Source organism: Delphinus delphis, chromosome 12, assembly GCF_949987515.2.
Source record: "Delphinus delphis chromosome 12, mDelDel1.2, whole genome shotgun sequence".
In the NCBI taxonomy this organism is placed as follows: Eukaryota; Metazoa; Chordata; class Mammalia; order Artiodactyla; family Delphinidae; genus Delphinus; species Delphinus delphis.
In genome coordinates, this window is record NC_082694.2 from 52,718,607 (window position 1) to 52,732,726 (window position 14,120).

A 14,120-nucleotide genomic window follows, 5' to 3' on the forward strand; every position below is an offset into this window, starting at 1 on the left:
GAACTATGACGACCCCAAAGAGCTTTTATCAATGTGGGTTATATCTACCACTATAGTGGCATTGTTTTCTATTTGTACAAGTTTCTTTACTGTGAGCTTAATACAGGACAGCTGGATTCTTTTTTTTTTTTTTTTTTTTTTTTTTTTTTTTTTTTTGCGGTACGCGGGCCTCTCACTGTTGTGGCCTCTCCCGTTGCGGAGCACAGGCTCCGGACGTGCAGGCTCAGCGGCCATGGCTCACGGGCCCAGCCGCTCCGCGGCACGTGGGATCTTCCCGGACCGGGGCACGAACCCGTGTCCCCTGCATCGGCAGGCGGACTCCCAACCACTGCGCTACCAGGGAAGCCCCAGCTGGATTCTTATATGTGCTTCTGCATGAAATCTCTTATGTGTTTTGGTTGAAGCATGGGAAGAAAGTCAAGTATCCCAGAGGTAGGTAGCTGGAAAGAAACTCTCGCAGATGCCCTGTGTCAGGCAGCCTGTAAAGTGTCTCCCAGGGCTCCCCACTGCCTGACCTTCATACCCTTCGTAATCTCCTCCCCTTGGGTGTAGGCTGGGTCAGATGACTCGCTCCAAGGAAGTGAGTGGTACAAGTGGCATGGCAAAAGTGATGGCATGACACTCTGAAGATTACGTCCCAGAGAGACTGTGGCTTCCGTCTAGAGGGGGCCCTCTCTTGCTCTCTTGCTCGGAGAGAAGTCAGCTGCCATGTTCCAAGCTTCAGGATGGAAAGACCCACCTGACAAGGGACAGAGAGAGGCCTCTGGCCGAAATCCAGTGAGGAACCGAGGCCCCAAGTGAGGAAGCTCCTCACTGAATCTTGCCAAACAACCGCGGCCTTGAGCTTGGAAGCTGACGCTCCCACAGGTGAGTCAGATGAGACCGCAGCCCCAGCCGACACCTTGATGGTAGCCTGTGAGAGACCCTGACGGGAGGCATCCAGCTAAGTCCTGACTTACTGTGAGATACCGTGAGGTGATAAATATTTGTTGTTTTAAGCTGCTGAGTCTTGGGGGTAGTTTATGACACACCAAGAGATAACTAACGCATTCCCTGAAAAAAATCTTAGAGACCCCCAGGAGTCGTCAGACCTCACTTTGAGCACTGCTCCTCTAGACCTATCTATCTTCAGCTGCTCCAGTGGATTTTCCCAGTCAGTATCTGCTCTTCTTTCAGGGTCCTGCTCTCAGCTGATTCAAGGAAGAGTGCTGGTAAAGGACGTAGGCCAGTGACAGGTGATACGCAGGTGATGTGCGCATAGCGCCTGTTCTTGACGTTGCTACTTCTTCATGACAGTAGACTTTCAGGCAGTGGGCAGTGCATGAGAGATATGATGGCAGGTGGGGACAAGGTTTCAGGTAATAGTCTGTTCCCTCCACAGCCATCCACACTCTGCCCACCCCCATCCCAGTGCCCTTTGGGGAAATCAGGCTGTGCCAGGCCCTGGGTGATCTTGATCATAAATCATCCTATTTCCTCTAACGTTTAGGTTAACACAAAGACAGCCAGAATCTTTGCTTTCCAGTCAGTGAAAAGTCTTCTGTCTGAATCACCACATGTTCATACAGGCCCCTCTGTTTGCCTCCAAAGTTCCCAAACTGCTGGTGTCACAGCTCGTTTTACAGACGGAAAAGCTGAGGCAGGAAGAAGAATCAATGGTGTCCAATCAGGGCCCCACTGTCTGTAGTGGAAGCAGGAAACCAATGTTCAAACAGAGGAGGGATTCCTTGAATCCCCATCTACCATGCGGAAGGGAAGGTGCCTGATTGCCTCTATCTTCCTGAGTCTGGCTTTCCTACTCGCAAGAGTAACACCAACCCTAGTGATGACGCCTCACATCCCAGATGCTGAGGGTGGTCTAGGCTTCCACCATTGGCATGTGCTATTGAGGACTGGAATCCTGGACACCATCTAGACACACCAGCCCACTGCAGAGGAAGGCAGAAGACCCTGGCCCAGGAGGTGATGTGACCAACCCAAGGTCACCCAGCAAAGTTGGAGACAGTGCTGGGGTGTCCGACAAGCCTCTGTTTACCCTTCCCCCCAGCTCACAATCTGATTAAAGCTTGTGTGGGGCCCACCTCCTCCCCCAGGCTGTAGGGTCTGTGAGGACTGTGCTGGGCTCGCAGCACATGGAACTCCACAGAAGCTCAGTGATGATTGTGAATGGATGAGGAAGCTGGCAAGCACCTGAGTTTGGTCTGTGCCCAGGGTTAGAAAGCTTTGCTGTGGCTAGTATTCAAGGTTAGCTTCTGACAAGGTCAAGGTGAGAGGGTCAGTCTAGAGCCAGGATGGGGTAATCAACTATAGGAGAGGGCTAGGGCGTCAGGCTTTGTTGGGGGTCAGCCAGTCTCTGGCAGGGTTTACAGATCCATCTGGCGGGGATCAGTGGTCAGCCTTTGGCTGGGGTGAGAGCTCCGTCCACGGTCAGAATCTGCTCCTCACAAAGCGAATGATCCTCTGAGGTGCTCGCGCTGCATCCCTGGAATCCCGAGCCCTCCTGCCTGGTCCAGAATGTCCAGTCTCCTGAGCAGCAGATGACGTCAGCTCTGGCTCTAACAGTAGAGGGGGCTTTTGAGTGGCACCAAGGGTCACACTCTCGGTGCTGGGGGTTGGGATGACCTTGCTTCTAGGGCGTCGTCCTCAGCAGCTGGCCTGGGATGCAGACCCTGCATGGAGGGCGCAGGGACTAAAAAGACTTCAGACCCTTGGAGGCATTTCCTGTTTTCCAGTGAACTGAAAACTCGGCTTCCTGCTTAGAATAGTCCATAGGGATGGTTTCTTTTTTTGGTGGTGGGAGGGGTGTCTGAGGGTAGAGGATGTAGGCTTTGCTGGGCTTGAGGACCAGCTCTCAGGGCCCTGCTAGGAGGTGGCACAGAGAAAAGGGTGGGAAAGGAGAGTAATAAGAGTCCCCAGATGCCTCTGCCCGATTTCCCAGCCGCACCTTCCTTAGGGCTCACGTCCGTAGTCTTTAGACAGAGCAACACAGTCTAATGCCATCAAACAATCGTATCATTTCACAAGGAGGTGGAATTTCTTAGAAGAGGGAAGCCAAAAGCACGCAGGACCTGTGTTGGGACAATGACCAAGAACCCAGTGGGAAGCGCAAAGTCTTTGGCCCCAACTGGAGGCAGATATAAATCACAGGCTTCGTCCTGGATCTGCCAGGGGCTGCCTGCATGGCTTGGAGAATTTCCTGACTTTGCTGTGCCTCAGAACCCTCACTTCTCAAACGGGGGACCTAATAATGACCACCTCCCCAGTGGAACGGTGCCCAGCTGGCCCAGGGAAGGCACATCGGCAGCCAGTCTCCTTCCCTCCGACGGAGGGCAGAGGGGTACCTAGGCAAGAGATAGGGGCACATCTGTTCCCGAGCCATCTAATCAGCTCCACTTCTGCCAAAATAGTTCTCCTAGCAGCTGCTGCTGGCTCCTGCCCAGGCCCCTGCCTCCCCTCCCTTCTACCCCTGCAGGCACATCCTGGTCTCTAGCAATCACCCTGCTCGCCTCGTTTCTTTAACTGCCTGTTGCCTAGTGATTTGGCGATTTGGGAGAACAGACTCTCCTGCTTGGCCCCAGCCCCCTTGCCTGTGGCGGCATTTATCCTCACCAGGCTGGACTCTATCTGTCCTCTTCCCCTGCCAGGGATCACCCAGGAGCCCTCACCTCACCCCAATATCCACATGAGAGACAGTTTAAACACCCCCAAGCACAGCTGCGATGGGTGCAATGCAAAGCAGGGCCCTTTAAAGAAGGACCTGAGCATGGACCACGATTTTGAAGGAGGTATTGACCAGAAAAAGGCCCTCTGATCCCACCCCTACGGTGGGGCTGAGCTCCGGGGGAGGAATTGGCCTTGGCTAAATGCGAGGGCTACAAGGGAGGGACTACCCAGTCCCCTCCTTGCTCTGAGTTCATATGCTGTGTTGTGGGTCACTACTGTTGCCTCTTGGTGAACAGTGCCCACTAGGATGGGCCTTCATGAGTGGGACCTCCTTAGAGCGGCTGACACGGCTGGGGGCACAGAGTCACGGACTCACGTTGCCAGGGCAGTGAGCCACTGCCCACTCCTCCCTCCTGGTCTTTCTCCTCCTTCACGAGTCCCTCTCCCCCCTTGCTCTCTCCTCCCACTCTCCTCCTGCTCTCCAAATTCACACCTGGCCTTGCACGTTGTTAGGATGGTGTCTTTGTCAAGGGACAAGGCTAGAGCGTATTTTATTTAACAATAGCTTGATTTATAACAAAAAATATTCAGCCCTCTGGTCTGGACCTCCATGTGTACCTTTGCTTCAAAGGGGTGCTTCTTAGGGGTGGCCTGGATCTTCTAACACATTATATAATTCACACTAATGGTCATGTTTCTTGCTTACTGTCTGTCAATAACCCACCCCCACGTAAGATTTGTAAGAATGCAGATTTTTGTTTAGTGATGTCTAGGTGAATGGCTGGCATGCAGTAGGAACTTTATGAACATTTGTGGAATAAATTTATTGAATAAATGAGTGAATGAATAGTTCTGTCACCTGTCCTATGTGTAAATACTATGTCCTGTCCAAACAGCTTCTACTGGGTCTGAGAATTTGGGCAATTGATTTTATTGTAGAATGGGCATAAGAATACAACAGTTTCCTGGAGTTGTAAGGACTAAATAAGTTATATAATTTCTGAGCCTCAGTTTCCTCATCTATAAAATGGGGATAACTAGAATATCTATTCCACGTGCTTTTTTGGTGAGGTTTTAAATAGATGACTTACGTGAAGTACTTAGCACAATGTCTGGAACAACGAAGATAATACATGTTACACTTAAGTGATTAATAACCTAAAGACGGAAGCATGAAGGATGAAAATCTACAACTGGTGCCCAGAAAGGGTCCTTTCAAAGCCTCTCACGACAGGCAAAGAAGGTAGCTGCTGCAAAGTGCAGAAAGCCTGAGAAGCAGTGAGGTTTGCAATTGTTTATGCAGCATTTGGGTCCTAGAACTGAGGCTGGTCTGATCTCAACCCTCAGGCGGTGTCTACCTGACCCTGAGAAAGTAGGCAGTGAAAGTTGAACTCCCCCATCCTACACAAAGACAAGGGGGTCTTTACTCAAGAGGAGGGTTGGGCCCTCTCAGAGATTGTACCACCTGCAGAGACCATCACACTACTTTAAAGGATTCCGGGACCTTGCCAATCCCCTGCTGAGACATGGTGTGAGGGTTACTGCAGCATTGCCCTTCTCGATCAGAGCCCAGCCTGCACCCTGGGAAAAGCGACCTGGTATAGACAAGAGCCACCTTTCTTTTTTCTCTCTGACTTGTGTTCCCCTCCTCATTCCGGCGTCCTGCCCCTCAGCACTCCTGGGCCACCTGACACACCCCACGCCATGAAGGACCCTCTCTGGGGCAGCAAGGGAGCACAAGCTGCAAAGACAAGGTCCCGACTCTCAAACTTACAGCAGGAGACGAGACCGGGCCTGATACAGAAGAGCAGCGTAAGGCAGACGCAAGGGACAAAGCCCTGCAGATGAGGCCAGGGAAGTCCGGAGAAAGGGGTCAGGTTTGTGTTATCCAGGTAGGCTTCCTGGAAGAGGCAGTGGTGAGAGGGCACTGAAAGATGAGAAGGATGTGGGGAGGAGGAGAAATAGTAGCAATGAGACAGACGGGAGGGGAGGGATCAGGGCACAACCTTGAAAAGAACGACAGAGCCATTGAGGACACAACATAAACTGGTTAGAATCAAGTAGGTCCAAGATGGCTGAAGGTTCGACTTCCTGCAGACCTTGAGCCTCATGACATGCTCACCGTAATGCATTAGCATATGCTCAATGACACCCTCCCAGGTGCCATGACAGTTCCGAGGCAAAAAGTGGGCAGTGGCCCAGTGCCTAGAAATCCTTACTCCCTTCCCCAGAATAGTTGGAATAATCCTCCCGTTCGTTAGTCTATGAAATTACCCAGCCCATAAAAACTAACCCCATATTTCGGGGCCGCTCTCACTTTCAGGGACGGACCACATTCTGTCTATAGAATGTATATCTCTCTAAGTAAACCTGCTTTCACCTTTTACCGCTATGACTCGCTCTTGAATTCTTAACCCTTACCTGGTGGCCCATCCCAGGGGCTCACCCAAGACCTGGGACATGACCATCCTCTCAAGCCCCGTTTTTTTTTTTTTCCTGCAAAGTCAACAGTACTAGGCACAGCGCTCTGGAGACTTTTATCTCGCTGACATTTCAGAACAGGTCTTTGAAAATTCAGTCTTGTTATAGCCATTTTATAAACGTGGAAACAGGTTTAGAAAGGTAGTTACCTGCCCGAGGTGAAAGCAATGAAACCAAACCTTGCTTGTTGTGGACTGCGTAAGCCAATTTCATGATGCACACCCTGGGCTCTTTGGGGTAGATCTCAGTAGATGCCAAAGGGGAAGCCTAGCTGCCCCCTAATGACCTCACAGACCACATTCAGAGACATGTAGACATTTTATCAGCAAGCAGGCCCTGAAGAGTCTTGGGGCCACTCTGAAAGCTCCGTGAAGTTCCAGCTGTCTGTCTGGATGTTTCCAATAGTGTCTCGCAGGAAAGGTCCACCCAAGGCAAATGCCACTCTATTCCAGCCATAGGATCAGGCTACTCTACGGGAGTAAGAGAACCAAGATGCCTCCCGGACAGCAGGGAGACACGGACAGCTTACAGATCCAGCCTGGGTGCCAGCCCTAAGGGTGACAGAACAAGGGCATTCTAGATTTGGGGGGGAAACTTTTTTACTGACATACAGTACATACACAGAAAAGTGCACAGATCATAAGGGGACTAAAGCATCTCTCCGGAAGCCCTTTCACGCCCCCTCCTAGTCATGGCCTCTCCTCCCCCAAGGGCAACCACTAGACTGATTTCTAGCAGCACGGATTGTCTGTTTTGTATTTTATGTAAATGGAATCGCACGGTCTGTACTGTGCCTGGCTTCTTAAACTCAATGCTGTGTGGTGAGGTTCATCTACGATGTTGTGTGTGGTTGTAAATCGTTCATTCTCATGTCTACCTAGTGCTCTATTGTATAAACATCCCCCAATTCATTTATTCACCGGATAAATGTTCTGTTGCGTCAAGCGTATACATATTTAGCTTTAGTCGATACTGCAGAAGTTTTCCAAAGTCGTTGCACCACTTTAGACTCAAACCTGAGACACTGCAAGTTCCGGTTGTTCCACATCCTTAGTAAACCTTGATAAGCCTGCCTTTTTGATTTAGTCATTCTGGTGGGTGTGAAGTGGTATTGCAGTTTGATTTAAATTTGCATCTCCCTGACTACTAGGGAAATTGAAGGCTCTCTAGTTTCTTATATCCTGTTTTTTTTTTAATATGGAGATTTGTCTTAAATATCTTTGCCAATCTACTTACCTCATACATCACTAATGTTACCTTTCTGACATCCTTTATGCTAATTAACAAGCTATGGGTTTCCTTAGGAATCCTTTTCTAGCATTCTTTATGCTAATAACAAAACCCCCAGGAGTGGATGGGAGTTAAAAGAGAGCTGAAGCACTTGTAGTACCTTCTGAATAAACACTGTCTATTTATTCAATCAGCTGCCCATCCCTGGAGGGTGTATTCCTGATTAGGACAGCTGATCATCCTTCAGGTCTAGCTTAAGGCATACCACACAAGTTGTATCACTGTCTAGGCTAAAGAACTTCAAAGTGAAAAACAGGCTTCATGATGTGGCTTCTACGCTTTCTTTTCACTCCGTCTCTCTGTCACGGTAAGCACTATGACGACGCATGCTTTGTGGTTCAGTAATTTTACTGCATGGAGATCTTCAGGCTTCTAGTAATCCAAGCACTGGACTGTACTCAGGTACAAGGAAATAGAGAAGGACCAGTCTTCCCAGAGATTCCCTCTGCAAGAAATCCGTTAGACCTGCCGTTTCTCAGCTCGGGGGCAAAGCCACACAGACAGGCTTTCCTCAAGGAGCTCCGGAGCCACCTAACAACCCTTGTCAGGGACCAGTGGCCATGGCGGCTTTCCTGGAATAGGCATGGCAGTGCTTGGCTTCCTCTCCCAGAACATGGTTGGGATTGAGGGAAGAGGTTCCAAACCAGGGACTCTGATCAGCCATTGACCTTTCTTCTAGCTTCTGTGTGACTTGTGGAGCACACAGATTTTGGGAGGATGGATTTCCTCATCTCCAGGACTTTGGAGCTGTCTCTTCTGGACCACTAGACAAGGGAGGCGTAGACTGGTCATATTTCGTTCACTGAAATGCTTGGAGGTGTCTTCTGACCTTCTAAGAACAGCATCTTTTAATTCAGTTCTTTTTTAATTTAAACTCAGACACACTGGTGGGAAGCTTGTTTCTCCTGGGATGGTCACTTACTTAGAAACAGCTGCCTGAACCAGAGAGAAAAATAGATAAATACAACCTTCTTCTTGGAGTGGGTCTGGAGGTCCATGCTTACATCTCCAGGTAGGCAGACGATGTTGCTGGTGGGGGTGGGAGAGGGGACTGAGAGGCGAGTACCTTCAGGATGACATAGCAAAGTCATGGGAGGGCTTTTGAAGTGATTGTAAGGGCTGAAAGGGTGATAAGTTAGTCCATCTCCTTAGGATGGCCTGAGGATGACAAATTGTAAAACTGCAATCATGCCCATAGCTCTTAAGAAACAGGGAGTTCTGGTTACTTGAAATTTCTGGTGTACTCTAGAGCATCCTTTTGGGTTTCAAACATTCTTGAAAATTCTATGCTGGAGAAGGAAGCGGAGGAGCCTAGCAGGAGCAGTGCAACATGAGTGGAGTGTGAGAAAGGAGCCCCAGCGTGAAGGAGGAGCCTGGAGAGCTCAGAGTCACTGTGATGGCCATGAACGCTGGTTGAGTGGCAGGGAGGGTACAAGCCAAGCATGGAGCCCCACTGGCTAGCCCGTGCTCCAGGCCCAGCCTCCAAGGGGCTCCCAGCCTCGCATGGGTCTCTAGGACTCCCAAGGCCTAAAGTTCTGAGCAGCCGGTCAGAAACTGAGTCCTGAAGAGGCTTGAATGGGTTGCAAGGAGATCCAGCATTTGCTTCTCTAGAAAGATGAAAACGAAGTGCTCCTGCGTTGCTTGCCCAACTGCTGGCACTCCAGGGCAGCTCCACACCCAGGCAGCCCAGAGCCACACCCAGTCTGCTCAGGCGCCCTCCACGCCTCTGGCTGGCAGTCCCCGAAACAGAGGCCAGGCAGGGGTGGGCGTTGGGCATTGCCGATATGGTCATGTGCATCCTTTGTGCGTCTTCAAAGGGTAAGAGAAAAGCTGAAACCACATCTAGGTTTGGGAATGTGGAATCCCTAATGTCTAAAACGCAGTACGCTTCACTAGTGCCACCCTGACACTCACCAAGGAGATAAAAATGTTCATCAGGACTGAGAAAGAAGATTTCACGTCATTGTATTTATTAGGTTCCGAAACAATACACATTCACATCCTTTTGAATACAGTACATTTGGCACAATAATGTTTACAATGAAATAACACTAATGAATGGCAAGAGATTAAAATTACATCCAGAAAGGGAAAAAATGTACAAATAAAGCGTCACAATACAAAAAAAATCCCTAAAATTGAATACATTTTATATTTAGCCAGAATTATTTTGCACATAATTTAAAAAGAGGTAATTTTTTAGCCTTGTTTTTTTTTTTTTTTTTTAAAGCAAGAATGCATTGTTTTTTCACCTTTGGAGGCAAAAAAAAATGTTTCCACTTCACAAAGTCCATTATGAGAGAACGCAGGAGAACAGCTATCCTTCATATATTTTTTTGGCTTTTTTTTGCACTCCCGTCCCCCGTTTTTTCTTAAAAAAAAAAAAAAAAGTGAGTGAGCGACCTGGAAAGATTAGAAAGAACTGGCAGAAATGAAACAGTGTGTCTGCTTCCAAACTCTTGTGAAAGCTAAAATGAAACAATGACTACTCACGGAACACACAAGCCTTATTCTATAGACTACGTGGGATTTGAATCTGCCTGTGTGAGAACTTGATGAGCTCCAGCCCCAAACAGGAGGCATCCCAGCCAGCCCAGCTTTGGGGGCTGGAAGGGGGCATCTCTGGGCCAGGCAACCCGCTGAGTGGCTGCCTGGAGCTGCCTGGTGGAATGTATTATTATTTGACTTCCCAACAAAAATGCCAGTTGTCCTTCAGGAAGGTCCAGCCCCTGCTGACACGGGAATACCTTGGACAAGGCCAGTTGGCATTATAGTTAGAGTCTGCTTGGTGTTTCAAAGTCCATCAGGGTGAAGGAAGCAGAGGAGAAAACAGAGAGCAGTGGTGATGCATGAGTAAGATGGGCAGTATTGTCATGTCTTCCTAAAGAATGAGATGATGCCACCATGAAGATGTTTCTGTGCTTGTCCTCAACTCCAGAAGACAGTCTCTCCCCAGTACGTCAAGTTACCGAAGATCAATTAACCTACTGTTCTTCATCTCTTCACTGGTATGCCAAACACACAAATTGATACAGCATAATATTTGAAATTATCATAAGAACAGTTAATAATTACACCTGAGTTTTTAAAAAAATCAAAACAAAAGAGAACTGAATGGCATCACTAGTAACCAAGGCTACGTGACTAGCCAGATACACATATGGACACCAGGTAATGGGCCGCAGCTAGTCACTGACCAAACTTCGAAACCACCATCCAGAACATTCCTTTCTCTTTCCCATCTCTATCAGGGCATAACAGAGCGCAGGAGAACTATATGTGAGTTTACATCTTTTAAAATAAACCAAAATGAAATAAACAATACAAAGAACACCCCTCACCCCCCCCGAGAAAAAAAAAGAAAGAAGGAAACACACCTTATCTCTCGGTAACTTGAACCAATACACTCAGAGAGTATTGCACCTGGACATTATTATAATTATTCTTTCATAGACTAAAGTTTTATAATATGCCTGAACATGCAGCAGTTGATACCTCTAAATTCAATGAATTAATTCCACAGGCCTTGCAGCAAACACTATATACAAAAGTCTCAAATGTACAAAAGGCAAAAAGCTTCATTAGTGCCACTTTGCCACTCACAAGTATATATATTTAGGGGCAGCTGGGAAATCCACGTGCAACAGTTGGAATGGATTCCATTCCCTGCTAAATCGGTTCAGTAAAATAGATAATCAAACGACCTCCAGGAAACATGTACACAAAGCCACAGAGAACCCTTGGAAATCAAAGAATGTAACACTGTTAGCATATCTACAGGAGGTAATGTCACATCCATTAAATAGTGTCCACATGAGTCGCCATTCCATGTCACACAGAAACAAAACTCCGAGCGCATCTTGCCACCCTGTCAGTTTTCAAATAAGTCGCTCTTCAATCTCCCGATACCCTCTGCATAACCCATGTTAAGCCTCATTCTGCATGTTCCAAAAGCAGATATTTCATATTTAACTTTACACATTTAATGTTTAAAAACCACAGCACAGTAGTACTACCATTTGGGAGAAGTGCGCAAAAATTGCACACTGCTGCAGAAAATAAATAGAGTTGATGCTGGGGACTTAGGACGAAACTGGAAAGAGAATTTGGGAGGCGAGTTTTGCTAGAACCCCAAGGCCTCGGCCATCTCTGCGGTGGCCTTGGAGTTCAGGCAGAACTTGAATAACGAAGAGCACTACTAGTTTCCTTTTCTCTCAATTCACAGAGCCTCACGTGCCACGAAAGCATTAAGAGCATAAACCTTGGACGATCATTTATTAGCCCTTTAATATATACCTGTATTAACACTGGAATTTATATCTTTTGGCCAATTAGAAAGCAAATTTGATCATCTATTTTTCAAATGTTAATCGAGTTCAAAATCAAATTTCTTTTTCTACGGAGAGCGATTTCTTCCACGAGACACATGCTTACACAACTTTGGCATGCCCCGAAGCTAAAACCAAAGCAAGCGAGAATTAGCCATTCCAGAGCAAACCAACACAGGGAGCCAACCCGGGCATCTCCCAGCCTCTCTCCTTCCTGGGCGTGCCTTGAGGGCGCCCATCTTTGGGCTGAAGAAGCACCAGTCTCTTCTACTGGATAGAATGGCAGATGGTGGCAGGCGGGGGGGACTGGAGGGATGAGAAGCAAGAGTTGTCAGGACTCTGCGTCCATGAGCAGAGCCAGAGTCTCGTTAGCTTTTTTTTGTTGTTTTTTTTTTTCCTTTTCTTTTCAGTAAAAGGCCTGAAGTCGCTTCCCTGCCAGAAGCCCCCGTGGAGTGAAGCCAGGCTTGCCAACGGACCAGACTCGGCACTGGGTCCAGTGAACTGCTGACGCCACACGATTCTGCATTACTGGTGAGACAGGAACCAAGAGTGCCTTCTGGTCACCAGGTGGGAAGAGGGAGGAGCTGGCCTGGGGGGAGGGAATGCAATAAATAGAGGGTGGACAAGGGACTGGGGCTCCGGGGAGGAGAAGTAGTTCAAGACCGTCCTACGGGAAAATAGGAATCTTCCCAGCGCCCCTGCTTGCAGCATCACCGAACTCCACCTGGAGCGGCTTCTCAGGGCATCAGGTCTTCACCAAAGTAGGAGAAGCCTTTGAATTCCTCCTGGTTGATCTGCTTCACAATCGCTTCATCCACGAGCGTGAGTACCGGCTCTTCCCGGGTAAAGTCTTGGTCAAAATTATTGACGTCTCTTTTGGTTTTCTGTGGGAAGATAAGAGAAAGCACTGACTCCAGGCTGACCTTCCTCCCCAGGGCCCCCCGCAGGGAGTGGGCATCGCGCTGACCAGCCTCTCGCCAAAGCAGACCTCTAGCTACTGAGAGCAGACATCGAGCTGTTCCAATGAGGTAACGATGAATGGCCCCAGGACCGGGAGGTGATGGAGGACTTGGAGAGGAAGAATGAGTCCAGGTGAGAAGGAAGACGGGGTGAGAGGTATGATGGAAAAGCAGGGAAGTGGGATTCCCATAGACTGTGTGTGTGGGGTGGAGTGTGTGTGTGCATGTCTGTGTGTGTGTTGCGGACACTCCCCCTTCCAGCACCTGCCCTAACCCTCTGGCTCCACTGAGACCTCCCTTCCTGTGATCCAGGAAGTGAACTTGAATCTCCCTCCCACAAGGTCTCCAGTGGTCTTTCTTCCATAAAGGTAAACCCCCCATTACCTTGCCATGTCTGCTCCAGATGTCATCTTCTCTATAAGTAGGAGGATGCATGGGATGGGGGGTGGGACCGTCTTCTGGGAAGCCTCCCTTGATCCTCACCTGCTATTCTGTGTTCCCACGTTATTTCTATTATTATACTCAAGACACTGACTTGCAGTGAATTGTTAATGCTTTTGTCCTGACCACGAGCTCCTTAAAGGCGGAACCCTTGTCTGACTCAGCCTTGGGTCCCCAGCAGTCCCCTGCACTAAGCATCTACTGAATGAGTGAATACATCAGCAAGCCCACCACTGACTTCCCAGCTCAGAAAGACCCATACCCAGCTGGAGGTTCAAGTTACCAAAATTGGGCTTATGGTCTGTGGAGGGTGGAGGGCATCAATCAAACAAGTCCTGGGTTTTGGAGAAAATCAGCAAGTATGAATAATGCTCTCTGCCTTCGGGGGTTCACTGCTGAATCGGGAATCAGTATTCCTGTCTAGAACACACTGCAATCGTTAGAAAAACTTTCATGGAGTAGTCGGGGCCCGGCTGAGACTTGAAGCATGAGTTACAATCACGTCGGTAGAGACGGGAGGAAGGCACCTTGGCAGAGAGGAAGGTGGTTAGGAAGATGGGAGCAAAGTTCTGCAGAACATCGTCTGGGAAGTGCTGTTTTACAGTTTACAGCATCTTCACGTTTATTTGCTCACTGATCCTTGGAAAAGGCAGGTGTCATTATCCTGATTTTACAGATGTGGAAACCGTGGCTCACAAAGGTTTGTGACTTGCCCAGAGTCACCCAATGAGTTCAGAGCAGAGCCAGACTCAAATCCAGCTCTCAGCACGATGCCTCCCGTGGTGCAGAACGTCTGGAAAGCTGGGTACTGGAGACGTGGGAAGACACGGCAAGAGTCAAATTCAAACAGGAGACGTTTAGGTCAAACCACTAGGCTGAAGCAAAGCCAGAACGACTTGCTGGTAAGCCAGCATGGTGGGAGAGGTCTGTGGGCTGGGGAGAGTGGTGACATGGTGAG

The 14,120-nt window shown here is 48.7% G+C and overlaps 1 protein-coding gene across 1 annotated transcript in view; it reads right to left on the reverse strand.

Annotated features, from left to right (window-relative positions):
* Nucleotides 1–12,288: 12,288 nt before the first annotated feature.
* Nucleotides 12,289–14,120, reverse strand: part of PRKCE (protein kinase C epsilon) — a 506,967-nt gene continuing 505,135 nt past the window's right edge. Inside the window, exon 16 of the mRNA XM_060026691.1 lies at nt 12,289–12,646. Coding sequence (XP_059882674.1) covers nt 12,500–12,646 — 147 coding nt within the window. The 3' untranslated portion in view covers nt 12,289–12,499. The remainder of the gene's footprint in view (nt 12,647–14,120) is intronic.